Source organism: Phymastichus coffea, unplaced genomic scaffold (genome assembly GCF_024137745.1).
Source record: "Phymastichus coffea isolate CEN01 unplaced genomic scaffold, Cenicafe_Pcof_1.1 PCOF00039, whole genome shotgun sequence".
NCBI lineage: Eukaryota > Metazoa > Arthropoda > Insecta > Hymenoptera > Eulophidae > Phymastichus > Phymastichus coffea.
The window spans coordinates 1,372,772-1,400,042 of NW_026706850.1; the positions used below are offsets into that span (position 1 = coordinate 1,372,772).

Genomic DNA, 27,271 nt, shown 5'->3' on the forward strand with positions numbered 1-27,271 from the left:
ACATGATCTCTTTGGTTTTGAATACTTTAATAATATACATTTTTTTCGATGAATGAGAATATATTATTCTTAGAAGCTATCGATAATCTAATAACGAACTCCTAAAAATATAGTTAACCTTATGGAATTTTCTACCTGACATCGGCTTATTACAATAAAATATTCACAGTCACGAGCAGTAAAAAAATGAAATATATCGTTTTAGAGTATACCACTCAATATCGATTTTCTAATCAAATTCAATTATATGTATGTTATAAAAAATATGCATGCGGTATGCATTGCCAATTGACCGATCGACTCGTTGTTTATCGTTGTATAGTCAATTTTCGACTAAAGAATGTTTGCTGTGGAAAATAGAAATACACACATCTATAATCTGAACTTTATGATCACTAATATTAACAAAACTTACTCTCTGATTAGCGGTGTACAAATGATTGTGAAACTTACCTGAAACAGAATACAAACAAACCAATCATTTTCAGTAAAAATGTGACAACCGAAATTCGATTGGAGTTAAGGCATATCGAGAAAATATATACATATATATGTTGATTCAAACAATAGGTTGCATGTAACTCGGGTCTGTCAGTTAGTGTGACGTAACAATCGATTCTCTGGGGCCGTTTGTTGAAATGAAAATGTTTCGAAGCAACACTGTATACGTACAGCATGGCCGTACAACATGGTTTCTGTAGCGTTTGACCTGGAATGGACGAGGCCCCTTTGCGGACAATTAAGCCGAATCAACAGTTACTACAGTGTCTGTCGGTGGGATTTTGATCCTTATTCATGTGGTAATTGAAAAAGAGGTTAGTGTGAATTCTCTTGAATAATTCAAGCTGGCTAAGTGAATTGCGTCAGCTATTTAGTATTCTTGATTGAAAATTATAGAATATGTATTCGGGTGCAAGTGAGAGAAAGAGAAAGAGAGAGAGAGACCTAGATTTTAAACTTTCATTTGCGAGTTCTCCCATGCGCGCTTTTGTGTTTGACTTGGCTTTCATTAAAACTTTCGATACGCGCCAGCTACAACACACATTCGACTACCCTAGTTATACGACTAGTTTATACGATCTATTCTACCGCTCAGCTAAAAGAATAATTTTTTGATTAATCCAAACCATTGCTGAATTAGATATGATGATAACTTAGCCAATTTTTTAAATATATACTTTATGATACATCGGATCATGCTTTAGCTTTTGTGATACTGTAGAAAAATAAAGTGACATAAGTTTTAAAATATTAAATATATTAACTAATGTAATGACCTGACTATAAGTTGCACAACTGAATTTTTGCTTTGTTGATAATTTCTTTGTTTCTTTTTAGTAGAAGAATATGCGCACTATATGTCGAAACAAGTAACAAAAAATGATGGAATTATTTTCGAAAAAAAATGTTTCAGAGTACTCGAAAGGTCGAAAAACATTTTTTCAGATAAAATTTCGAACGCATTCTTTATCTGGATCCGAATATTGCGCCGTTGTATAAATGCAGCAGCAGCAACAACGGCAAACTACCGAAATACACAGGCATAAATCCGACGAGCTCTCAATTCGCACTCGTATAGAGACAGAGAGAGGGAGAGAGCGAGAGCAAGCGCTCGGAGAGTTTCAGTTCGGGCGGCACGTTGTAGCCGTTAACGTTATCACGCGCGCAGCGAGCCAAAGCTTACCTGCGTATACACGTTCAAAATAACCTATCTCTCTCTCTCTCTCTCTCTCTCTCTCTCTCTTTCTCTCTCTCTCGCTGTCTTTCGTATGGACCTCTGTACTGGGTCAAAAGTGTGCCCGAGGCTATGGATGGCTTGAACGAGTAGCAGCATCACCTCTGGCGTGGAAATAATAAAAAGGAATGCTAGAGAAAGAGCAGGAAGAAAGTCTGCTGCTGCTGCTGCCTCGTTCCCTTTGATGCTACTGTCAGAGGAATGTAATTACATGTGTCGAAGAGGACGACGACGTTCCGACGCGCGGGAGCGTATATGTGTGGTAGAAGGTGACGCGATGGATAGCGACACAAAAGAAGAAAGCGGCCGTGTTTTGTTTTGGCGGATAATGGAATTGGATTATGTTTAATGCTACTGTCTGTAGATTTTTTTTGTTTTCGTTACCAAGAGGTAATCTTATGATATGTTGCGAGTTATTTATCATAATATATTCACAGCGAGAGCTGTTACAGTACAAGAATATTACGGAAAAACGAAAAAAATAATTGTATAAATATTTATTTTCGATACTGACTACAGAATAATCAAACGTTAGTTTCAAGTAATCTATGGTAAATTTATACGCACAGAAGCATAGAAATGCCATATATTATAAGATTTATGATACAGAATGTTCATTAACTGTAACGAGAATTGGACTTTTTATTGAAATCTACCAATTTTATCCAAAAGAGGGAAGTAATAAGAAAACCATTGAATCTGACATAAGAATAATAAAACGACGAAATAACTAGTCAACAATAGAGATATGGGAAAATTAACGCTAATAGAGAGAGATCAGTAGCGCTGAGCAAATAAAATTGGTCAAACGCACTTGGACACTGGTAAGTCGTAAATGAGAAATTCAGCAGTCTCGACCTTTTGAGATACAGCGTCTTGTGGTTAGCTTTCCATCCCCTTTCTTTCTCTTTATAAGGCTGGAAGAGAAAATCGCGATGGAGACCTTTGCGGTCGCTCGCGCTTGATCCTCTAATCGGACTGCGCGCGCGTCTCGCGTTGCATAAGCGATCTCTGCACTTTATCCACGACCAGTCTCTCTTACTCTTGTCGATGGCGGTTTTCCCTGAATCAAAGTGCATACTCTCTGTTCGTGGTCTGTTGATTTCTACCTGTTTGTCCTTTGGCTGAGATTTCATTTCATTTTTTTTTGTTTGTCTCAGAAGTTTTATTACAAATTTTTTTAAAAGCATTGTTATTTTATGCAAATTATCAATACCGATGCTAGCAGGAATTGTTAAGAAAATAAATTGTCCCATTTCGTGTTATCGGCACGGTGCCATGACTTTTGAATATTTGATTTACGGTGTAAGGATAGAAATATATCGACTCTCAACAATCATCAAAACTTGTGTGTATGTGTGCAGAATGTGGTTTTACCATGAAGGTGTATCGAACAAACTTGTTTTTTCTTTTCCAATATCAACGTGGAAGAATGATATTTCAAGTTATTATCTTTTTTATTACAAAAATCCCCCCCCCCCCTCCACCTTCGTTCTAGCAGTACGCGCATTCTATCGAAACTTAAGCCATAAACTGTACAATTTATGAAGAACTCGTCCTCGCGCGCACGCGGTGAAAGTAGTTGACATCCATCTTATCGTGCGCGATATCTGCAGTCAAAGTGCTGCCGTGCATGTAACCTCTCTTCGAGAGATCGCCGGTAACGCGGAAAGAAAAAAAAAAGCCGATTCGCAATAAAGACTTCCACACGTCTCAGCCACTCACTCAAGGCTGCAACCGGTTCACGTGAGTCGACATAATAATACGTGCGGTCTCCCCTATATAACTCGGCTACGTAGAAGCATATTTATTTGCTCTATAGCGAAACGCGCTTGTGGCACGAGAAAGAAGAAGTATATGCTACTGCCGAAGTCTCTCTTCGTGGTCCCGTACTACCCGCGATAGAGCCATAGATTGTATTTATGTGCTTGTGTGTGTATGTTGTTCCGAGACGTGCCAGACTTTCTTCTGTTCTTCCGCAAAAGGAGTGTTCCGAGGCGAGAGCATATGGTCTTGTTTTTTACTTTTTCGCTGGCGCTGTTTATTTTGTGTTTTCGCGTTTTTTGCCAGGATGTTAGGATGCAGGGAAATATGTGCTGGCTGCAAGCCGCAGCGTTGAGTACTTGCAGCCAGTCAGATGTAGATCGCGTTGAGCGCTAAATTTAAAAATAACATTGTACTTTTTGAGAGAGTTTGAGGTATTTTTTGGTATAATACAATATAGAAGCATTAATAACACAATTTGTTATAATCTTGAATGAATGTTACTCATAATACATGTACGTCTGACTATATTCGGCTCATACTACTTACTCAACATCAGTCTTTTTTTTCACTTTCTTTCGCTACGTTTTATAAGTACATGAAAAAAGAACAAAATAACAAATCAAAAAACTAGCTCACGTAAAAAGAAATAGTGCTAGGTTATGCGCTATACAATTCTACTTTGGAAAAACAATTTGGGCTCATCAAAAGTCACATGTTGGCATATTCATCTCTCTCTCTCTCTTTTCGTTTTTTTTCAAAAAATTTTCGCAATATCTCAGCAGAGGAAGCGCGCATCTCGTTAAAATTTGCCAGGGTGCGCTACCACTGCCGCCAAGTTGCGTATATGGCCCGTATATCGCGCCCGTGAGAAACACTTGGAAAAGAAGCCATTAAAAGTTTCGCCCGAGTTCGTCGCGGCAGCGGCGGCGGCTCGAACGTAACGAGAGAAATTGGCCGAGCCGACGGTACTCGAGATTGCACGCAGCTTCTTTTTTCGTATCTCTCTATTTTTTCCGGTGGTAATTTTAGGCCACACCTGATGCCGCAGCTCTGTGCTTTTGCTTTCTTTTTTGTCTTAGGTAATTTTCGTTTTCGATTATTGTATTGGTTTTGAAACTCTATTCGTCCACTAACTATCCACATAAAAATTAGCTATAAAAGGCAGTCAATTATTTTATCGGAAAAACAGCCAGTTAAAAAACTTCCTTGTCGACAAGTCGAAGAAAGTACATCCGCGCATCCATATAGCAAGCTTACAGCAGCGTCCCTCCAAAAAACGTGAAAGCGCCTTAGGTAGCTAGTAAGCTTGGACCATGTCTCTCTCTCTCTCTTTTTCTCTTTTTTTCGGCGGAAAAGCTCCTTTTCGTCTCATGTAGGGCTTCGTTGGATTAAGTTTCTCCTTCTTCCTCATTGTTTTGCCCGTGTTGGCAAGCGCATAGTGTCGCTTTGCTCAAAGGCAGAGCAGTCCAAGTTTTCCCTCTTGTTCGTTATGCAACGAGCTTTTACACGTAAGAGGTATTACGAATTTGGTAATGAGATGCTTTCGCATTGCGCGGAGTTTGTATGTGCAAACGGGAATTAGACGCGCGAGACGAGAGAGAGTTTGTTTTGACGAATTTCTTATTGCTTTTGCTGGGAATCTGTTACGCGAAAGAGCATGGAACTACTCTAATTCGACTTGAATATCATTTTTATGAAACTTTTTACTAACTTTAGTAGTGAAGTTTAATTATGTATGCATTTACGCATAGATTGTAGTTTTCTTCCTTTTTCTTCGTCTATCTTGAATTATGCTTAATGTATTTTATATAGTAATGTTATTTAGTAATGATTTATGCAGTGACATTTGTAATTATTCATTCGGAATTCTATGATTCACTAAACAAAGGACTTTTAATCCTCTTTATTTATACTCCGGCAAATCAAACATTGATATTTTTTATCTAGATTTACTAAGAATTAGTATTACTCTCAAACGTATTTTTGATTTTTATTTTTTTTATCACAAAGTTTTGTAGTTTTGTGCAAAGCGTGGAATGCTGTTCGGGATTAACACGAGGATTTTGCGATTGGACAAAATGTGAAGCGACCTATTTAATTATACTTTCATTTCAACTACGCATGTGCATATAGTAGAATTATAAAATGAATTTGCAGAATGGTTTGCATTTCAATTTTTATGTTCTCTATCACTATTGGCACTTGTAGAAACAAATGCAGTTTGTTATTGGCAAGAGTTTTTGTGAAAGCTTATTTACATAGGGCGGTCCATCTTTCCAAGACACACGCGCGCGCGGACGTGCGCACATACTCAGCAGAGTCTCCACCTTGAAGCTAGTGTTTTCGAGGGGGGGGGGGGGAGGAGTGCCTTTGTGCTTGGACTATTTACCGGCCTTGAGGACCGAGACATTTACCATAACGAGGCAAGCGTGGAAGCGTCGTCCAGCAGCGGGAGGAAAAAGAGAGTAGCCTCCGAACAATGCTACGAGCCAAGAACTCGTCACCCAGACTTTGTTTTCGCTTTTTCCGATCTTTTCTCTCGCTTCGCTTTTTTTCTGCTCTTACACACTTAGCCACTGCGTCCATTTTCCCGGGCCGTTTCGCTTTGGTACTTGTACCGAGCGAGAGAGCACTGTCCGGCTGTTTCGAGTGTACCCTGTGAACTTTTCGAAAATTAGTTGGGCGAGTTATTCCGAGGGGTTTTGACGTTGGCAGGTGTTGAAATTATAATTATGAAAGCGACGAGAAGTGTCCTTCAAACTTCGAACGCGTTACCCTTTTTTATTTTTAAAATCGTTCTACGAGCCAGATGTAAATAGCAGGTTAAAACTTATTCAAATGTCTGTTTTTGAGCGACATTCAAATTTTCACAATTTCAATGATATCGTTATTTGATTTATAATTTTTGTCGAGTCCTTTAATAGAATCAATATCCTTCTTTGCGAATGAAAATGTTTTCTATATGCATTTTATGGTATCTTTGTTGAATTATGAATAAAATGAATAAAAGCCCATCGAATATCCATTTTTCAGTTACTTTTACACCTTATTCAAACAGTTCTTAATGACGCACTCCAAATGCCGAAGAAAAGACACTTTTCGCGCCTTTCATCTCTTAACATTTCATCGCCTCGTCGTTTTCTTTCATCTTTTTTTGTCTGGCGACAAGCATGCATGCAAGTACTCGTCGTCCTCTTTCTTATCACTAACGTTCCTTTCACGAGGGTATTCCGTGAAAGAGATCGGTGGACATTAGCAACTTTTATCGCTACTGAGAGGGAAGCAGCAAATGCCAAGAACCGCATTCGAGAAAGCCACGAGATTGCAGTTGTACGCGGAGGGGAAAGGAGAGAGAAGAAATTTATTGATTTTTACCATGTACGTATATTTTCCATGCAAAAGCCTATGCTTTAATTGGCGGGATTACGAGTTTAATTAAAAATAAAACTAATTTATTATTTATCAGAGAACTCTTGATCTGGCTTTGACGTCGTCAGGACAATTAATCACTACTTCCAAGACATACCGTGCCTTTAATTGACTAATCTAACTGCTTCTAATTATAAGATTTAAAGCTGAAATGTAATTGTATTTTTGGATGGTTATTGAAGTAAATTTCTTCTTGCTCGTTGACAGTGTTTTCTTGTTGTATTTTTTTAGAGTAATTTAAGAAGACAAATTCGCGAAATGGTTTTTAATTTTGCGAAACACGAAATTATAACTGAAGAAAGTTGAAACAACAAATAAGATTTTATACAACGAAAAATATCAGTAATATCACTTATATCAATATAATTGTTTATTTTAAAAATATAAACAAAATATGATAATAATTTTGTAAGTAAGAAAATTGTCGTGATAAAAATTAATAAGATTCTGATTTATGAATCTGATACTTAATGAACTTTTACTGTAAGACATTTTCAAATTTTTATTATACTTTAGGATACTCACAAGTTTTTCAAGAAATAGTTACTTGAAATCAAAAGAAAGCCTTGTAAAATATAAGTTTCGTTCTGTGAATTTCAATTTAACAAGTACAAGAAACGTCTACAAGCTTTTGTAGAACCCAGAAGATTAAATATCCAGAGAAAATGAAGTTCCTTTCTCTTGTCTTTCTACAGTATTACTTTCTTCTGGTTGTATTCTTTTTCTGGTATTTGCATTGTTTTCATTTAAAGTACGCTTCTAATAATAATGAAAAAAACTAAATAATATATCCCTTTATACTAAGCTCATTCAATTATAACAGATTTAGCTAAACTTTTGTTCGCATTTCATGTCTATATTATTTCTTTCTCACACAGATTCCACCCGTCAACGTAATCTCTCTTCTTTTCTTCGTATTTCTACTATAGAACTGTCAGCTCAAGTCTTCAAGTAAAACGCGATTTATTCTGTCAAATTAGATTCGGAATAATTGATCCCCTCGAGCGAGAAAGGATATACACAAGAAGTCATTACCTCTGCGCTGTGTAAAAGGAGTCAAATAGAAAAGAAAAAAATATAGGCTTTGAAGTCGCCCGCGCGCTCAACCAATATTCTGCTACGGGAAAGAGAAAAAAATTTCTGTAGGAAGGGTTTCATCGTCGACGGACGGTCGATGCACATATACACACTATCAAAGAAGGATATGACGAGAAAAAGTATCTTCATAAGTATATTTTCCGAAAATTCAATCCCAAAGGCAGGATTTCCTCCTTAGGAATAGAGCAGTCAATTTCATTTTGAACCATTCAATCCATATACTTATAACATTTTAAAGGCTCATACAGAACATTTTCTATAATACAAAAATTGATTAAATTTTTAAAAAATACAAAAAAAAATGAATATAAAGAGTAACCGAAAAACTAATAAATTGAGTTTCAGCAAAGTTTTGTATGAAATAGCTTGAGCTTGACGCTTTGGTTATCCTCGGTTCAGTGCCTGGATAATTACTCAGGAGCTTAATAAACAACCTATTAAGCATCGTGCATTCAAGCAGCTTGTCTCGACAGGCCCGGTTAATTTACATCACTTTTTTAATTAATAAGCATCAAGTCTCAAAAATTTATATATTTAATTGAAATATTGATAATAAAAAAGAGTGCTGTTGTTGTCGATATCTCCCGACGACAACGAAGGTTGTTGTTAAAAATGTCGACAAGTCCGTACAAACGGAAAGTATCCTGGCAAATAATTCATCATTGAGAGTGAAGAGCGAGGTGTAAGCGCCTTTGAAAGTAAACCAAAAGCCTCAGGAAAATCCTGCGTGAAGGATTAAGCGGAAATGAAAGGCAAGGAGCAAAGTATGTGCCACCCTTGGGATAGCCGCAGTCTATATAAAGCAACCAAGTCCAAATGGAAGATGCCAAGAGTGAGAGAAGGAAAGTCTCTGATGCTTTGCGCACGAGCGTCAAAACTAACGAAACGACGTGCTTTAAGATTGAGGAAGGGTCGATTCGTGTACACGTGTAAGCGTGTGATGGGCGTACGGATAAAGGTGGGTATAATTCTGGCTATCTCTCGCGCCGCATGACATAGGTGTTTTATTGATACGTACATACTTCTTTTTGTCGCTTCGTCATTATGGTCTTTGTAAATGTGAGACTTTTTTTTTATTGAAATAGACTTTGCCACACTAGATATTGGTTCATTGTATCGCTGAATTTGTGCAAATAATTCTATCATATTCTACAAACAAAAGCAAAGCATGACAATCAATTACTATAACTTTATTGGTTCGAGTGGAATTCAGCCGATTCGTTAAAATTAACCAACGATCGATTAGTTGCTCGCCATTGATCAAGTTACTATCATGCTGCTTTATTAAATAAATGCTTCTTCGGTTACACTTTGCTGATTAGAAATCAAATATTTATAATATTGATTCATGCCAGAACCAGGAATGAATTTAATCGCGAAATCTACTTTGTTCGCAATCTTTCGGATTTTTAATTTACTGCTCGGATCAATAAGAATAGAAGCTTTGTTCATAATTTTGCCACTTCACCATTAATTTTCAATACACACATCTGATTAATACGAGTGAAACCTGACTCCGCGACATGTTCATGTAGCGAGCTTCGTTTTCATAGAGCTAAAGGTTAATCGATCGTCTCATCGTTGCACACGCGCACGTAAGCTGAAAGCCCTTTTAAATATTTCTTTCTTTGATCTCGCAGAGCAGATCGAGAACACATGCTTTTTCGATACTGTCAAACGCACGCTCTACCCAATATACCTTTCGGTGGCTAGATGATTTACAAGTGAAAGCTCGCGTGAACAATCGAGAAATGAGTTGTGTAAGTGAGACGAAAGTTTCAGATTACGACCGTAGAAATAACGTTGTTTTTACCGAGTATTGATTAGGTTTATTTTGTAAGTGTATTAAAATATTACCGCACTGCTTATCAAATTTGTTGTTTTATCCGTGTTTATCTTACACAAAAATAAGCATAATATGCTATTATGCTTATTACACACTACGTAATTGAAATTACGTATATTTACGTCGTAGCGTAAATAGCAATTCATCATACTCAGCCAAGTGATTGTCATTGACTGGGCAATATTCTGACTAAGCTTGCGTGCCAGTTAAAGCCAAATAGAAAGCTCTTAATATTCTTATTCAATACAGTAGAGCAGATATCGCATTGTGAGGCTCATGAAAAATTCACCCCGAGTATCCCTTAATTCATCACATTAGGTCTTATCGTCTTTGAAACATCCACGCCTCGCATAAAATTAAAAGCATGATCGAGCGACACAGGAAGAGAAAGGAGGGACGAAAAAAGAGCAACAGAGAAAGGGTCTCGCGTGTTATCGATAAATGTAATCGTGATATGCTCATTATGTGTACTCACGTATGTCGAGGGCAGTCGCCGTGGCTGCAAACAGCAGCAGCAGCAGCAGCAGTGCAAGCGGCATACGATCCGCTCTCATGCTGCCCATCGAGCCGTGACTTCAGGCGATCATAAGACCGTCGGCTGAAAGCACAAGAAAAGAATAATCGATTTTTATTTTTATTATTTTTCTTTCTTCTCTTTCTGTTTCGTGTTGTCGGTTCGTTTTTACAAATAACACTGCGGGATCGCTGCTTTAGTAAATAAATAATTTTCTTTTCTAACGTACTATTGATAATAGATCTTTCCTATCGTTGAAAACGAAAATGTATGACCGAGTTACATGAAATGCCTTGGGCAATTCAATTTTAAAAGTACATTTTGTGCTGTCAGTTACATTTTACATAATGTTTCTTGGTTGAAAGGGCCGAGCATATTTTCAATCTTTAATCAGGAAAATGATTCGGGTGTTATATACAAACTGATGAGTATCTGACCATTAAATCACCTAATAAATAAAAACAGTTTATTGGTTTTTTTGATAAGGAAAAATGACGCGGATACGAAAATTACAGATAAAGAAACTTCCGTGTGTATGTATATGATAAACTTTTTCTGATTAATTCTGTTCAAGCAGTTCAATATACAATTTTGTATCTTTGTAATCTTAGTGAATTAGAAAGTTCAGTACCATTGATGGCCTTGTTATTTATAGTTGCGACATAAATAACGTAAAACTAATAAAACATATTAGGTGGTTTATTTGTTTATCTATCACATGTTAATGGATTTTCTTGAAATCGTCTGTGAAAATTTTAAAAAAGAGCTTGATGCTCTCTATTATTAAATTAATGGGCTACTAATTGTTTTAATTTAACATTTATCTTAACTAATGTACTGTTACTTTAAAATAATGTGTTAGAAAATAAGAGTTGTTCTCGTGCGTGGTCGACAGTTGATATTTATCTATATAGTGTCGATTAGATGTCGTAAAGAAACACAGAGAATATTTCAATGGAAGCTCAGCAAGTAGTAGTAGCAGTCAGCAAACAGTCAATCTTAGGAATAGCTATTTTAGCAATCGATATGGAGTAGCGTTTGCGATTGCATCTACAGCTCGACGACAGAGGCGCCAAGGGCACGATACTCTCTCTTACTTCACCACCAAATCAGGTCAATGACTCACATGTCCATATCTTTATGACGATCTTAATTCCCTGTGCGGAGACCGTATTTTGCTCGCACACCCACTCGCTAAGGATCTCATCGGCGTTGTTCGACCTTAAGAAAAGTCCCTACCCAATTAGCCATTGCCACCCTTCGGCTTTTTCTCTTTTCTTTGCTTTCTCATTTTTTTATTCCACCGCAGCAGAGAAGAGCCGGAAGAACGTTTCCCTTTAATTGGCCCTCTTGTTCGGTGCGATGGCAACGAGGGGACGTGAAAAAAACAGTCGCCAGCGGGCTAATTTGTCATAGTTCGAAAACAGCCGCTGATTGACGGGGGATTTATTAATGCACTCGCGCGCATACGGCAGGCAACAACGAGAGAACCAGTCTGCACAGAAGGGAGTTTCATTTGTAATTAAAAACTGTTTTTTCACGCGTCTCTGCTCGCGTCGTTAGTCGAGCTTAAGGGTGGCTTGTTGATTGAGTGGACATTAGTTTTGATGCCGTTTGAGCTTTTGCTTTTTAAACAAATTATTGCAAATAGGTAAACAATTTTCTTAAATAATTAATTCTTAATCAAGTTTGGCAAATCAAACTTGAGTCTGATTTTTTTCACACCATGGGGTGCAAATAATTTTACGATCATTGCCAAAGCAACGTGGAAATTTTTTTATAGATAATGTTTGTAGTAGTGCATTTATACGGTGGGTTTTTTAGTGTACGGATACCAATTTTTTCAACACTGTTTCACTAGTGATTAGAACTCGAATATTTAATAAAACATCTTTATATGTTTTTTCACTATATGTATTCTTGTAAATACAATGTTTGCTCAATGAATGCTATCAAATGAATAACTGAATATTTGGTATACTTTGATATTTGACATGAAAAGAAGAAAAGTAAAAGTTATAACTAAATTGTACCTCACTATAATGGCTATAACACATAGTAATGAATAATATTTTTCTTAACGTTACAACTGATCCCGTTTGATCAATAACTACCAGAATGGATTAAAGAATATGATAAGTAGTCAATACTTCGCAGGAAAAATAATGTTGAATAATAAAGCCAGCACAGTGTTCGAATTGTGCTCTCGATTCCAAGAGGGAGCGAATTGGAAGAGAAATTAAAGGATACTTCAGACCTCTCGGCCACCTCTTTTCTCTCGGAGGCACTTCGTTTATTCGAGGAGGCCGATTTGATTGTGCAGCTAAATGTTTCGGTAACTGGGTGCGCGAGAGAGCACGAAATAATTGCATTTTCAGAGGGCGAGAGAAGAGGCAAAGGGGGGAAATCACTGCAGTTATAGGGAGCCACATGCGATGTTTCTCGAAACCTTAGAGCTTGGTAACCCGATCAGTGAATAATGTACTTTCTCGCCGAGCGCCTGCTCTGGAAATGAATTTCGATTAGGGAGCTTAGCAGAGCGCGAGACAATGCCAGATAGCCTACAGACAAGGAAAAACGAGCGGGAAATTGCGAACAGTAGCTTCAAGCATCAACTGATGAGGAGATTGGAAAATAATTTTTTACTCGATTTTGCTTGATCGATTCTTATGCAACTCATATCTGCGATCAAGATTGTGACTATCAATTTTCAGTTCGTACATTCATGTGCATTTTATAAGTCATTTATAACGTTTTTATAAATTAAAAACATGATTTAATGGAGTTATTTTTTCTGGTAAATATGAAAATTTAAGCTTTCAGAATAATATTCATTTATTAGGCAAATAAAATTAATGTCTGAGCAGCTGGTTAGTCGAAACTAATTTTTTACCTGCTAAAAAACTATGGCATTTACTAAGCCTAAATAAAAACATTGTTAATAGCCTAAATGGACCTGTGGTAAACCCATCAAAACATTCGTATTTTTTTACAACTTAAGAAGATAAACCGACTTATATTTAATTTGATTATTGAAAATTACTTAAAAGTGTAGAATAGTTAAAAATAAGGAAAGATAAATTAAAAGGCTAAGATGTTAAATTTTAATTTATAAAATCTAAAAATTATTATTTGAACATAATATATAAATATTTTTATTTCATATAATGAATATATGTATACATATACATATATGATATATTCAAAACAATTTTGAGACATTTTTGCAGAAATATCTATAAAGCGTAAAATAAAAATGTTTTCAAGAATGAATCGTTCATGATGAATTGTGCCAGCGTCTTATTGGTACTATCACGTTCCAATTGGATAATATTTCTTAATAATATGTCAATTTTTGTACCGAATCCATTACGAAATCAGAAAACAAAGTTTGTAGTTTATATTGCGAGGATTTAAATCTTTCAAATGAAAAGTCTGTTCAAAAGAGACCTTTTCCTTTCTACAAAAAATCTATTCAGCGAAGTTGAAAATAGGCAATAGCCAGAGAGTGAGGGAGAGAGAGAGAAAGAGAGCTCAATAAATAGTGCGTGGATGTGAGAGTAGACTGAATATTTTCTGTAAATGCACGCGCCGAACAATGAGGATTAAAGCCGTGCTATTCCAAACGTTAACCACGACCTACTTTTCGTAGAAAACGCAACGCTCGATGAGAAAACAAGCTTTCGCCTTATTGTCTGCAGGTAAAATTGTCCCTTAGAGCGTATACATCCACATATCTCTCGGAAACAAGGAAATAGAGAAACTCATTAAAAAATAAGTGTGTTCGTTAATGTATGTTAGTGACGTTAATTAATCCGCAAATGACTTTATTTTTGTAAGACAATTTTACGTAGGTAATTGATGACTTTTTTTCATTAGCGTAGAAGAGTTTCAACGAGAACTTCTCTACAATATAATTTAACTTTACAAGGATGTTTGTCTTACCAAATTTATGCTTAGTGCAGTATCAAAATGTCATGAAGTAATTAAAGGAAAAACTAATTCGTTTAACTAGCTATTTATCTGTCTCAAAATATATACAATGTAACGAACCTTTATACCAAAAACTTTTGGAAAACTGTTCGAATATTTAATTTGCTTCAGAATCGGCAAACATTCAGAAAATTTCTCGAAGCATTTGAGCTTGAATCTCTGACAAGTATAGCTTCCATTCTATTTAAAAAAAAGCCGAAAAGCTTTCCGCGCAAAATACTTGTCAGCCAAGCTTCCGTGAAATCTAGCAGCTTCAATAAATACCCTTCACACTTTCTCGGCCCCCTCTTTCTCAAGCAAAAGAAACATCAGGAACTTCGAATCCCATCATCCAACTCCGTTTTCTCTTCTTCAATGGTCAACGAAGCGTTGACTCCCGTTGACTCCCTTCCACAAAAAGTTTTTTTTTTCTTGACCCCTCTAGAATGTAAAAAATAAGAGTTTTTTCTTTTTTTTGCTGACATATAGTAGGGGCTTTGTTAAATCTGATTCGACGAGTGGAAAGATTGTGTAGAGAAAACAGATAGCGAGACAAAAAAAGCTTATTGTTAACTTGATTTTTGCCGTGCTATTGTTTTTTGAAGTTGAGTTTGTATTGGATTCTGTTGTATTCTCTGGTTTTTAAATATTTTCTTTCTACAATAACTCAGCAAGGAGAATAATTATTTCCATTATTTTGTTGACTTAAAGAAGATGAATATCCGATTGTTTTAAATAACTTTATGGTTACTTTTCCGTTGTAAATACATTTCACTCTTAAATTATTCAAGAATCTTTTTGAGTCTTGGAAAGCTTTTAAAGTTTCTTTTCGTTTTATAGCTCTTGAAAACTCGTTGAAATGTTTATCGTAATAAAAGAGAATGTCTGACAAAGGTTGACTTATACTACTTATCTTAACATTTAATAATTTATCTCATCAGTGTTATACGTATGTATGTATGTATATATATATATATATATATATATATATGTATACACTCACTCACTCACTAACACACACACACACACAATAGTATATATAATATACTATTATTTTTTTCCAAATGGCTACTTCAAAAGTATGTAAGCTTATTTCTGTAATTAATTATTTACATATTAAAACACATTTGATAAAAAAAATACTTACAAGTGAAAATAAAATGTCCCAATACTTAAAAATGTAAATGAACTATAAGTAATTCACTCGATCATCTAATTCAACGAAAGTATAACGACGGAAATTATGCGAAAAGACTCGCAGCATTTTCTTTTTTCAATAGCGTGCTTCGCGAATGGCTTTGACTATTTGTCAAGCAAAAAAAGACGTAGCCTCGTTCGTTTCGAAAAACCCGTTGGCTGTAAAGACCTCGTTTCTTTCGTTTTTTTTTCTTCGCCGTCACTTGCGTCACACGAAAACGGCCGGGCCGTTTTACGATCGTTTTACGCTTGGCTCTTTTGCACCTATCGCTAGCCATTATCGCACTGCCTGCGGTTTTTAAGCTATCGCGCAAGTAAGATGCCCGCAGGCGTATTCGAAACGTACTTAGAAAGAGATGGTAAAAATCCAGCGTTTTTCTGTTTTTCTCTCTGAATGCGCGCACGTGTCTGTGTGGAATTGCGGAATAGCAGAAAGAAGGTCATGTGTAGAACTTTGAAAGAAATGACTATGTAGGACGTGGAAAATTTAGATTTTGGGATAAACCAATCGCTGAATGTTTTTTTCTACAAGTAGAAGATTCGATTATTTCGATATTTGATCGAAAATTATAAGTCTGCGGAAACATTTATTAACATATTTCCAATCACGAAAATTTGGTAACTTTTTTCTCGGCTTGAACGTAACGAGTAAAAGTTAGCTTTGATTGGTCACGTGAAAGTTAGACATTGATTGCTTATAAGTTCGTCGGAAAGACGGAAAAGTTAAAAAAACTTTAATCTAGTTGAAAACTCAGAGCTTTAAGCTACGTAGTAATGACTTCTTATTGGATCAAATGTAAAGAAGTCCGACAGCTTACTATTGGTCGATAGGACTAGTTTTAGAAATCTCCTTATCACTTTCATACTTAGGATGTGTATAAAAATATGTGATCAAAAAAAGAACAAAATAGAATGATTTTATTATTTAAGATATTATTCAAGCATTTGTTAAGTGAAGTTAAAGATATTAAATTTCATTATCTGCATTTTATTTCGCGTATTAGAAAAATTGCATTGCTCCTTTGAAGAAAAAGTAAAAGAGATATGAACCGTGAAAAATTGGAGCAAATCCAAAGCGGCGTGCTTAAGTAGCTGTCACAAAAAAATGAGTAAAAGAGAACTAGCTCCGCGTGACAAACAAGAACTAGAAGAAGCGAATTCAGAAGCATAAAAGAGCGCATCGCGTCGTCAAATCTCTCTCCTCCACGCCCAAGCGTTTTCTTCTCTTCAAGGAGGGAAGGCAGCGTCGTTACCGCGCTCGCGGCTCTTCCGTCGTCGCGAGATAGCGCACGCTGCTTTTGCACCCACCCTCCTCCTGTTTGCTCAGAGCCACAGTCATTTCGCGTTTTCGGAGACTCAGCACGATGAGCCGCGTGTGTGTGTGTGCGTGTGTATGTGTGTGTGTACGCGCGTGCTACTCGATCGATATTTCTCGAAATTTTGCCGCTTGCGCTTGCTTACTCTCACGAAATTGAGTAGGAGGATGAGGTCGAGGAGGTGGTTCGTTTTGCGTCGATTTGGGAATGGAAATTTTTGGTTTTAAGGCATGAGGGTAATTTCGGATAGCGATGTGATTCCAAAATATTCAGCGGGACTGATACTTTTGAATGTAAAAATATTATTAAATAACTTTTTCACAGCGTACTTTTTTCAATTAAATTGAATCAAGGTGAGTTCCATATCCATAAATTTTATAGAGCTTCATAAAATTAATTTGTGTTTTTATTTCAATATTGAACGAATATGAAAGTTGACTATAGACTTGTTATATAGAGTTAATTAAATGGATTTCATCAATTTTCATATGTATTTATTAAGTTGGAATCGATATTGCTTTAAATGCCATTTTTATTTATTCGACTACCGATATAGTAAATAATATATAATTATAGAGATTTCTGCATACTCAAATTTATTGATGGTCACAAGAATTCATCAGATTTATTTATTTTATGACAAGATACAATCGCGTAATACAAAAAATTGAGCTACGCTCTTATTCAGATGAACTGCTCTTGTAATACAAAACGTTACGTTAATATTCTTTGGTGGGAGGAAAGGAAAATAGCATAGCCAAGCGTTGAACAAAAACTAAATTTCTTGATCGGTCGCTAGAGCTTCGAGGGTGGAAGATTTTACTCGTCGAAAGTGAAAGAAAAGCTCGTTATATCTCGACGGGATAATCGTTCAACGCCTATATTTACTCGTCGCAGTTTTTTTCACCTTGGCATTCTCATGTTAATGAGGTTTTCTTCACAGCCGGTCAGTCCGCAACGACATTTGCAATGGTAATGAGAATAGGAACGCCAGTCCTGTCATCGAGGCGTTTGCGCGCATTCACGAACGAAGCTTGGAATTTGACGGGGATTTCTCTTTTTGTCTGTCTGGATTCTTCTCGAGCTTCGACCGCTCAGACAATTGTCTGTATACAACATTTTGCGCAAGGAAAAGATAATTTTCTCGGACGTAAAGAATTTCATTAGAGACTATCCAGGATATTGGATCTTAATTTTTTCATCTTTTTTGATCTTTCATTATAATTGTTATTTAAAAGTTAGTTTGGACGTGACTGAGATCATTGATGTAAGAATTATGTATGAGGTTGCGTAATCAAATGTGAATGACCGGTTAATGAATTTAAAACGTAGTTATTCAATATGTAACAGTTTTAAAAACAAAAAAGGGAAGCTTATAAATATATGTATGATCCCAAAGGAAAAAAAAAGTTCGTAAATATATGCATGAGCGCGAAAGATAAAAATAACAAGAGATTATTTAGTTTTTTCGTTCCCTAACGGCCATTTGATTTTATGATCGACTCCTATTCTAATTTGTTATCAGAAGAATTTTCTATAACTTTTTTCTCACTAGCTTACTGAACTTTCCAATGCTTTTATTGGCTAACAAGATTTTTTTCAAAAACGCATAAGTAATAACTAACTGAAAAGCGAATTTGTTTAGTTAAGCTTATTGAACAAAATTTTCGGATACTCTATTTTTAATTTATCAATTTGTTCTATTTCTTACTTTTTAAATAACTGTTCGTTAAAAATACAAAAATAATGGAGAAAACAACGACAATTGGTCATCAAATTATTGAAAATTCATAGTCCATCAGAAGATATTGAAGCTCACCTCGTTTTCTCCACATGCGCATGAAAAACTTATTGTAAAAACATACCGAGTTTATTTTTCCATCCTGAAACATCTCTAGAATTTGTTCGACAATGTTTTCAACCAGTAGAGCCATTAGTAATTTTCCATAGCTTCTACTACTACATCACGACTCCCAAGATTGTCTCTCTCTCTCTCTCTCTTTCTCACTCTCCTTCGCGTAAAAGCCAAGCGATACGAGCTCCTCGTTTTACGATAAGGTATATATAGCGAGCTCGCCTATTGTGACGACGAGGCTCCTTTTTCACGCGAATGACTATATCTCTCTCCCGACGTGTTGTTATATGCGCGTAGCACCAAGGAAATTTATTTTGCTTTGTTGAGAGAGAGTGGTGGGGGGGGGGGGAGAAAGAGACAGAGAAAAAAATAAAGAAGTGGCGTCGGCGCTTCTTTTATTGTCATTAGGGCTTTGGCCTCAATTGAATTCTAGAAAGAGAGAGAGAGAGAGAGAGAGAGAGAGAGAGAGAGAGAGAGAGAGAGAGAGAGAGGGAGGAAGTGTCTAAGAGAGGGAGAGAAGTCGATTAAGCTCACGGGCGAAAATGCATATTTTTACGAGCCACTTCGCTGCGGTTAAATCATCTTTACGATAGCGCGATGTCTTTCACGAGGCCGTTAGATTAACTAGTGGCTTGCGAGCTTCTGACGTTGTTTGCATGAGAAGGAGACTAAACTTTTAACTGATATGGTTACTCGATAATGATCACGTTGCTGCTATTTCATTTTTTCTCTTGTACGCTTTATCGCCACGTGGATATTGATTGCGAAGGGTACGCAAACATCTAAATTTTGTGTGTGACAATGAGAATTCGATATTTTTCGAAATACTGTAGAACTATATGAATTGATGTCCGAAAAGAATGATCTTTCGAGTGAATAATCTTTCAATAGAATTGTTCAACATCGAAGCTTGTGCATTGAACAGAATATAAAATGATTATTCCTATCGCAGAGAAAAAGACAGGCCTAGTCCATCCCAAGATCCGGAAGAAAATCCCTGAGCGCGACGAGCAACTTAAGTATGTGTGTTGTTCACGCGTGAAAGCGCGAAGGAAAAAGCAACAGCTAGCAGCGAATCTCGCGACGAGTATACAATGGAGCATGTGCTCGACATCCTAAACTGTGTTCGACACTGACGCGTGAGAGTGATGTAAAAACCTTTCCCCAGGGATATATGAGATATATACGCAAGGAAGCAAGCACGAAATGCTCGAATGACTTAGCGCGCGAGTACGAAACGTGTGCATTGGAAATAAGGGTAATAGAGGCAGAGCGTAAAACGTGCTAAAGATGCACGAGCCAGGAGGGACTTACGAGTACATTTTTTCGAAACTGTACTGCTGTTGATTGTTTGACTTTGATGCTGTGCTGTAGAAATACCTATTTGGCAAATGTAAACCATTTTTCGTTGAGAATAGTAGAAATGGAAGAACGGAAATGTGCAAGTGAATAGCCCAATTCAGCCAAGAATTATTTCATAGCCAGAAAAAGGTTAGTAAAATTTTTTTAACTAAAGAGTTTTTCATCCATGAGAGAAGCTTTGTGTGAATAACAAAAGTAGTACTTTCGATATTTTATACTAAGACTTGCGTTAAGCTTTTATCCCTGTAGGGTAGCTTTTCTAAAATTTATTTATTCGTCTATATTTTGCATCAAGTCATTAATAAATTTATTTTTTGAAATAATTTTCAACCACGAGATGGTATAATTTCATGCGAGTAGGGCATCAATGATTCTTAATCTGGAGTACATTTAATTAGTTGTTGAGAGAAAGCTCTTAACGCGAAGTAATTACGAAGTTTCTCTAACTATTAGTAACTTGAAATAGCCCTTGAAAAAACGTAAGAGGAAAATGTTTAATTTGAAAGAACGAAAGTAAAAAGTATCCTTGCTTCAAACATAGCCATTAAGTCATAGCTATTAATTCAATGAACGAAAATGTACGAAAATATTATTTATGAATCTCCAAATGCCGGAAATATTAATAGATTTGAGATATACAAAACGCAGCGAAATAAAGTTTCTTTTTTCAGAAATCTCTCCTGTATGGAAGCAGTAAGCTTTATTACATCACTAACGCACGAAAGCCTTTGCACAGAGCGAGTGAAGATAAAAAGAAGAGAGCACAAAAGCGTACATATCTATAGTGCTCGGAAAGCGCGAAGAATAGAGGAGGCGATGATTCCGGATGCCGGACTCGTCTGCTATCTACATACATTTTCCAGCCGCCTCTTTCCTTCCGCGTACGTGAAGTTGGAGGAACTAACCAATCAGCGCGAGTTGAAAGTCCGAAAGTTTCGTACGAATATATATCCGCGTCTTTACCCGTGCGACTCTTCTTCCAGCTTTCATCCCTCCGCGCTCGCGCGCTACCTTTATAGATGCGCAAAGTTTCCGCACTACACGCGAACATTGCGATAGGCATATTTATATTCACGCTTTTTAGTTTATTTTCATAAATATAATGGATTCCAAAGTACAATTATCCTATCTTCCTTTTAATTATAACTATACTAATTTACCGGAGTAACATCATCGCCAACTTTTTCAATATTCGATGCTGAATTCCATCGTTTCTCACTAAGTTTCTCAAGGATTCGCAGTTCCGTGAATAAGAGAAGCAATGAAGCAATATGGAGATTCTCTATAGGCGTTTTAGGATTCAGAAAATGAGACTGTGATTTCATGAATATATGATATTGTTGGCGTGACGGAACAAGAATAACTAAATTAATGAAATAGAATGTCTAACAAAAACACACTTTAAGACAAAGTCGCATGCAGATGCCAGATGCTGCGTGGTTATATGCTCGGATACATTTCAAAAAGTAGATCGCACTCATGGTATTACTACGATCCATTTCCGCATCTTTTATACTAAAAGTCTCGCAACGGCATTCTTATAGCTCCACGTCGTTTCTCATATCTGGCACGCATGAATTGTCGTGCACTACTTTTCTTTTATCCCCGCACAAAAGCCGCACGCATAAAGACCTCGCGTAGATGAGATTCCGGGTAGTGTAGTCCGCAGCTACTGATGTCGTTGTAGGCATATCTCTGTTTTGCTTTTTCGCACAAAAGTTGCCAAGTGAAACTAAACTTGTGATAACAAAAATCTCTTCCTTAAGATTGAATCTTGAGAAAGAATCGCCAAAGAAAACATAAGACAATAAAAATGATGTTAAAGTACGATAGAAATTATGTTAAAATTAAACAGGTACGATAATATATGCGGAAATTTATCTAAAGAAAGAATATCTACGGCAGTAACAGAAAAGGAGATCACGTTGCGTGCACTATTATTTTGAGGGGCGAGTCGCTACAGAAAAAACAACTACTTTCGAAAACTATCGCTGCCAGCCGCGCGCGCTCACGACTTATTGGACGATAAAGCGTGTTGGAACCACTGAAATATTCCTCGACCCGACGCACGTGGATCATATTTTTCATGGATAGAAAAAAAGGTCTGTATGGCCTGCAAAGGAGCTGCCGTTGCTCTACAGCACTAGCGTGCGTGGATTTTACATACTGCCAGCATAAATTCCAAATTTAATCGCATCGATTTGTTTACGTGCGTGTACGCCCATGCTCTAAACTGTTTTCTACGTTTCATTTATAATAATATTTTTTCAATAAATTACACGATTGTTGAATTTCACATGATATTTTAGCATAGGCAAAAATATTTTTTTAGATACCTCAATCAATATGTTGATATTATACATTATATTTGAGTATAATTACTACAACTGTATATAGATACAGTTAACAGTTTATAGTTCATTTCAACAGTAAAGATAGTAATTATTCTTCGTTCAATGAGCTATTAATTAGGTAAAAACCAAAATGTCGATACAATCAGTTTCAATTGAATTTAACGTGATTTAATTAGAATGATATACAATTTCAATTTCATTAATTTTATGTTGAATTAAAATATTGAAAAGTAGAATAAAAAAATTTAACTAGGTCGTTTCATCTTGATTGTTACATAAAATAAATCAAAGAAGGTAAATGCATTTATGCTTTACACTCGTCAGTTTAAAGTATGATTTCAATTCATCATCAACTTTTATTATTTCAATCAATTTTTATTCATAAAACTTTGTTTCACATCTTTAATACATTCTAGTTCTTTAATTACTCAATATGAAAAAAATAATCACAATAATAACTTTCGCTGAGAAAATAATTTATTTGTTTCTAAAACACATATCTAAGGAATGATAACTATTCATCAGTAAAAACGTGACAGATAAAAACTAATTTCTTAAGCGTATCAGAACCACAGCAGTCAAGTCACGAACAAAAGTCTGAATGTCAAAGGGTTACAGAAGTAAAAAAAAAATACAAACGGACCAGTGTCTCTGCAAACTATTCAGTCAATGAAACAGAGCTACCCTTACGATTCCGTTTCTCTCACTCTCTTTTTTGGCCACGTCAATGAGATCCTATCTTTGAACGCCATGAAGAAAAAAAAAGAAGAGAGGGTAGGAGAACAAACTCACCGGATGCTTTCTCACTCGTCTCACGCCTGTCGGCTCTTCTCTCGCGCCTTCTTTCTCTCTCCCTTAACCCTGGTAGCAACAAATGAAAGTCGTATACGTGAGCGTCTTTTGTAACAAATCGTCCGTCAACGTTACCTGTCTCACCCTGTGCTGTTTAGACTCTACGCGACGATGCTACTGCTTCTTCTATTTTTTATTCTTGTACGCTTTTCAGCTCTCGGTTACGAGTCGTTGCCTCCAGCTCGCGCGCTCGTCAAGGATAAGGATCGCTAGAATTTTGCACTATTTGTCTTGTCGTCTGGAGTGGATTCTTTTTAAAAGGTATGTTGCGGTTAGCTCAGGTGCCGCACTCTATTTTTGTATTTTTTCTTTGCAACAAAATTTGAAACTATAATGGAAGTCTTTAAATGCATTCGAGGCAGATATATTACTAACGCCATTTCGTCTTTATCGGATTTCATTTTCAATAATAGTTTTTCAACTTACTTTTTTAGGCATGACATTATCGATTGGAAAAACGTTTATTTGCACAATCAACTATTACTTATGAATAACGATAAGATAGCCCGTAGACGATAGAAGCAAGAGTAAATATTTCAATGCAAAATGCTCGAGAGATAGGAAAATTGATTCATTGTGTAACAACCAAGAGGCAACGAATTCAAATCAAACTGCAAATAACTCCATCGATATTTTCACTAATTACCTTCTTAAGTGTCCGATTATTTCCATGTAAAATACGATTTTTGTACAACGCATTCCTAAAACAGCAAACAAACAAACAAACAAAAAAATGTTTTCCACTCAGAATTAATATCTGTCAACCGATTCTTCCATTGAAGTTAAAATAACCACAGCCATTGCAGAGAGCGAAGAAACCACAAACATAGCCGCACACCACCCTCACACTCGCTTTTGCGTGAGAATGAAAGAAAGAGAGAAAGGAAGCCGGAGGCTGTAGAGGGAGAGAGAGAGAGAGAGAGAGAGAGAGAGGGAAAGACGAGAAAGCTCACGAATCTCTGGCTATACAGCATAAACAAACATATCGCCGGCGATCAAAAGAGTACGGCGTTGATCCGGTGAATTATGTACAGCCAGTTACCATTCGTCAATGTCAACTTCTCTTTCTCTTCTACTTGTTTTCTTCAGGTTTTATTTCGTAAAATTACGAATGCACGTGCAGAATAGGGTGGCGAACTTTTTAGACTATTTAAGTGATATTTCGCGGTCCCGCGTAATTAACTCTGAAGGTCGCTTTACTTTGGAGAAATGGTACTCGAAGCGGGGCTATGTAGTGGTATATAGCCGGGTCGTCGGCCGCTCGTGTTTGCGCGAGTAATTAATTTTCAATTGCTGCAGATGCGTTTGTCGTTCGTAGAATGTGTAAAATCGTCGAGACGACGAGCGATCGATACGACGCGTCCGCGGTGACGGAAGAGGAGAAGGGGGGCTTGAACAATTTTGACTAGACGGAATATTTGTCTCGTGTGGTTTGTGAAAGTATTCAATACTCACTCAGCGATGGAAATTGTTTTTCTTTTTTAGAGAAAATAACTGAACTATATCGTAAAGTCGCACAGATGTGTTGACTCACCTGAAACAGAAAATTCGTATAATTTGAATGGCTTGCAAAGTAATGTAGCACCGGAAACAAATATTTACATTTTACTTTTTTCAAAGAGAAACTCTTAGCGCGTAGGAACTTTGGCCTGACAAATTTGCTGTCAGAGTTTGGTTACATTTGCATTATTAAAGCTCGAGAGACTTCGCAAACGACATGCCATTACCTAATTTAACGAAGTCTTTTTTTACTTATTTCCCTTGCTCGAGTACAAACAAACACACATATTCTTTACTTAGAGTTGTTAAAAACGCACGTATTTTTCAGCTCTTTGAAAAGAGAGCTCAAGTCATTTCGCGACGGCAGCGCAAGTCGCTACGTAAACTCAATCTCGGCCTTTCGTCCCTTAGAATTTTAATTTTCCTGCTTATTCATACACGAAAGAAGACGTTTTCTTATTTGCATCTCATTAGGACTCCTTTCCCACTCCATCTCTCATAACGTTTAGGTATATATCTGTATCAACATCTTTCCTATCTCCAATTGAATCTCTGGGCTTATAAGGACATCATGCATATGTATTCAGCGTTTGAATATCTAAACATATTACGTCTTTTCCTGACGTCGGTGAATTAAGATCAATTTTCTCTCGCGTGCATTCCATTGGATCAAACCCCCCAAATTAAATTCACCTGCTGTCGCGACAACAACGTTCATCATCGCGACGTCGTCAACCTTTCTTTTTTTAAAGATGTCTGCGAAAGAAATTATGTATTATGATCGTTTTTACGACGTTAAGTTATTAGTGGTAATTTGAACAATAGATAACTCGATACACCCTTTGTAAAGTTCTCTGTAGTGTTTTATTTACAAATATTGTTTGATCTACGTGGTATCATTTTAGAAATGTGTCTCATTAAAATTATTTGATAAGCAGTCGATAGAAACACTATTTTATTTATTGCGACTTTGATCGAGTATATGGAGAAGATAATCCAAATAGCAATGTTAATTGGGCTTCATAATTTCCGTTTAATAATGTTTCAAAATGAACAGAGCTCAGTACATTTAATTGCAACATTTCATTTTCACACATCACTCACATTGGAATAAACAAGAGCATTTAAGTGCGAAAAAATTCATAATCACAGAAAGAGAGCTACTGCTGTTGCTAGTGAAAAGCATAAAGGAAAAAAGGAAATGATGAAGCGTTTAAAAAATTTATTGGCAATCACTCTTGCGTGGTATGTGTTTCGGGCGGGAGGAAGAGAATGGATTTTCCAAGCTCATGAAACATTCAATCGGCATTGCGAGCGTGCGAATCAGTGGACTGACCGTAACGCCTCGATTATTCGATAAGCCAGCGTCGGAACTCTTTTTCTCTACGAGGCCGCGTTGGCACTTTTATACCGATAAATTCGTTTTGTCCTAGTGGAGTATGTTTATGTAGACGTTTCTCCACCCATTCAAAATAGCCCTTTTCATTTTTTCTGTCTTTCACGCTGAGTAACTTGCCAAGGTCAATCTTGAAGCGAAACAAAATGATAGCAATTATTGGCGCGGTCTTCGCCCTTCTCTTCTTTCTTCTCCCCTCCCCCTGAAACTTCGTCTATCATGTGGCATTTTAACGTTTGGACATTTTCTTATTATTGAAAGCCATCAAAACTCCTGTAATCGGTTTACTTTTCAGTAATTTTTTTCGGTTATCATTTTTTGGAATTCAGTTAAAAGACTATTTCTTATGATTTGTATTAATTTTTATTAATATCAACTTTGCAAATATAAAACACAAAATATGTAAGATGGATGGTATTGTAGAAGACTGAATATTTTTAGCATAATTATTAGAAACATTAAACATATTATATAATTTCTTATTATATCTCACCATATGTTAAAAAGATTATTTTTATACCATGTAATTTAATATTTATAGAAATTTTACTGTTAAAAAAAAAGTATTATTATTTAAACTCGTTTTAAATACATTTGTTTGAACTTAAGTAGTAATAAATATAGTTCTTATCTAGAGTAAGCAAGTGACATATCGCGTCATTATTCTAAATTGTTCTACTTTTTCAATAGAAATTTACAATTAACTAAAATCTGGCTTTACTCACTTCGTATGCTGTAAAAGGCATATTATCACTCACACGTGCTGTTTTCGTTCAATATTCTGGTGTCAACCCGAGTCCGTAATTTTACGACCACAGCTATTGACTATTTTTCCTATCGACACTTGCATGATTTTCTTTCTTTTTCTACGATTTCAAATCCACGATGACTGTTGCACGAGTCAGTTCAGTTAACTGAGAGCCATCGATGAGGTTCTATGTTCTCAATAGTACACGTTGTCTACTCTACAAATAAATTATATTTTTCACCTTAATCAAAATCATTCTTTATCAGTAACTACACTAAACCTAAATTAGTTTTTACCTGACGAGCACCAAGTAAGAAATAGGTATTAATT

At 36.3% G+C, this 27,271-nt stretch overlaps 1 protein-coding gene across 1 annotated transcript in view; it reads right to left on the reverse strand.

Moving 5' to 3' along the window:
• Window positions 1–27,271, reverse strand: part of LOC131663842 (discoidin domain-containing receptor 2-like) — a 116,684-nt gene that overhangs the window by 73,115 nt on the left and 16,298 nt on the right. Inside the window, exon 2 of the mRNA XM_058934542.1 lies at window positions 10,351–10,473. Within this exon, the coding sequence (XP_058790525.1) occupies window positions 10,351–10,438 (88 nt within the window). The 5' untranslated portion in view covers window positions 10,439–10,473. The remainder of the gene's footprint in view (window positions 1–10,350; window positions 10,474–27,271) is intronic.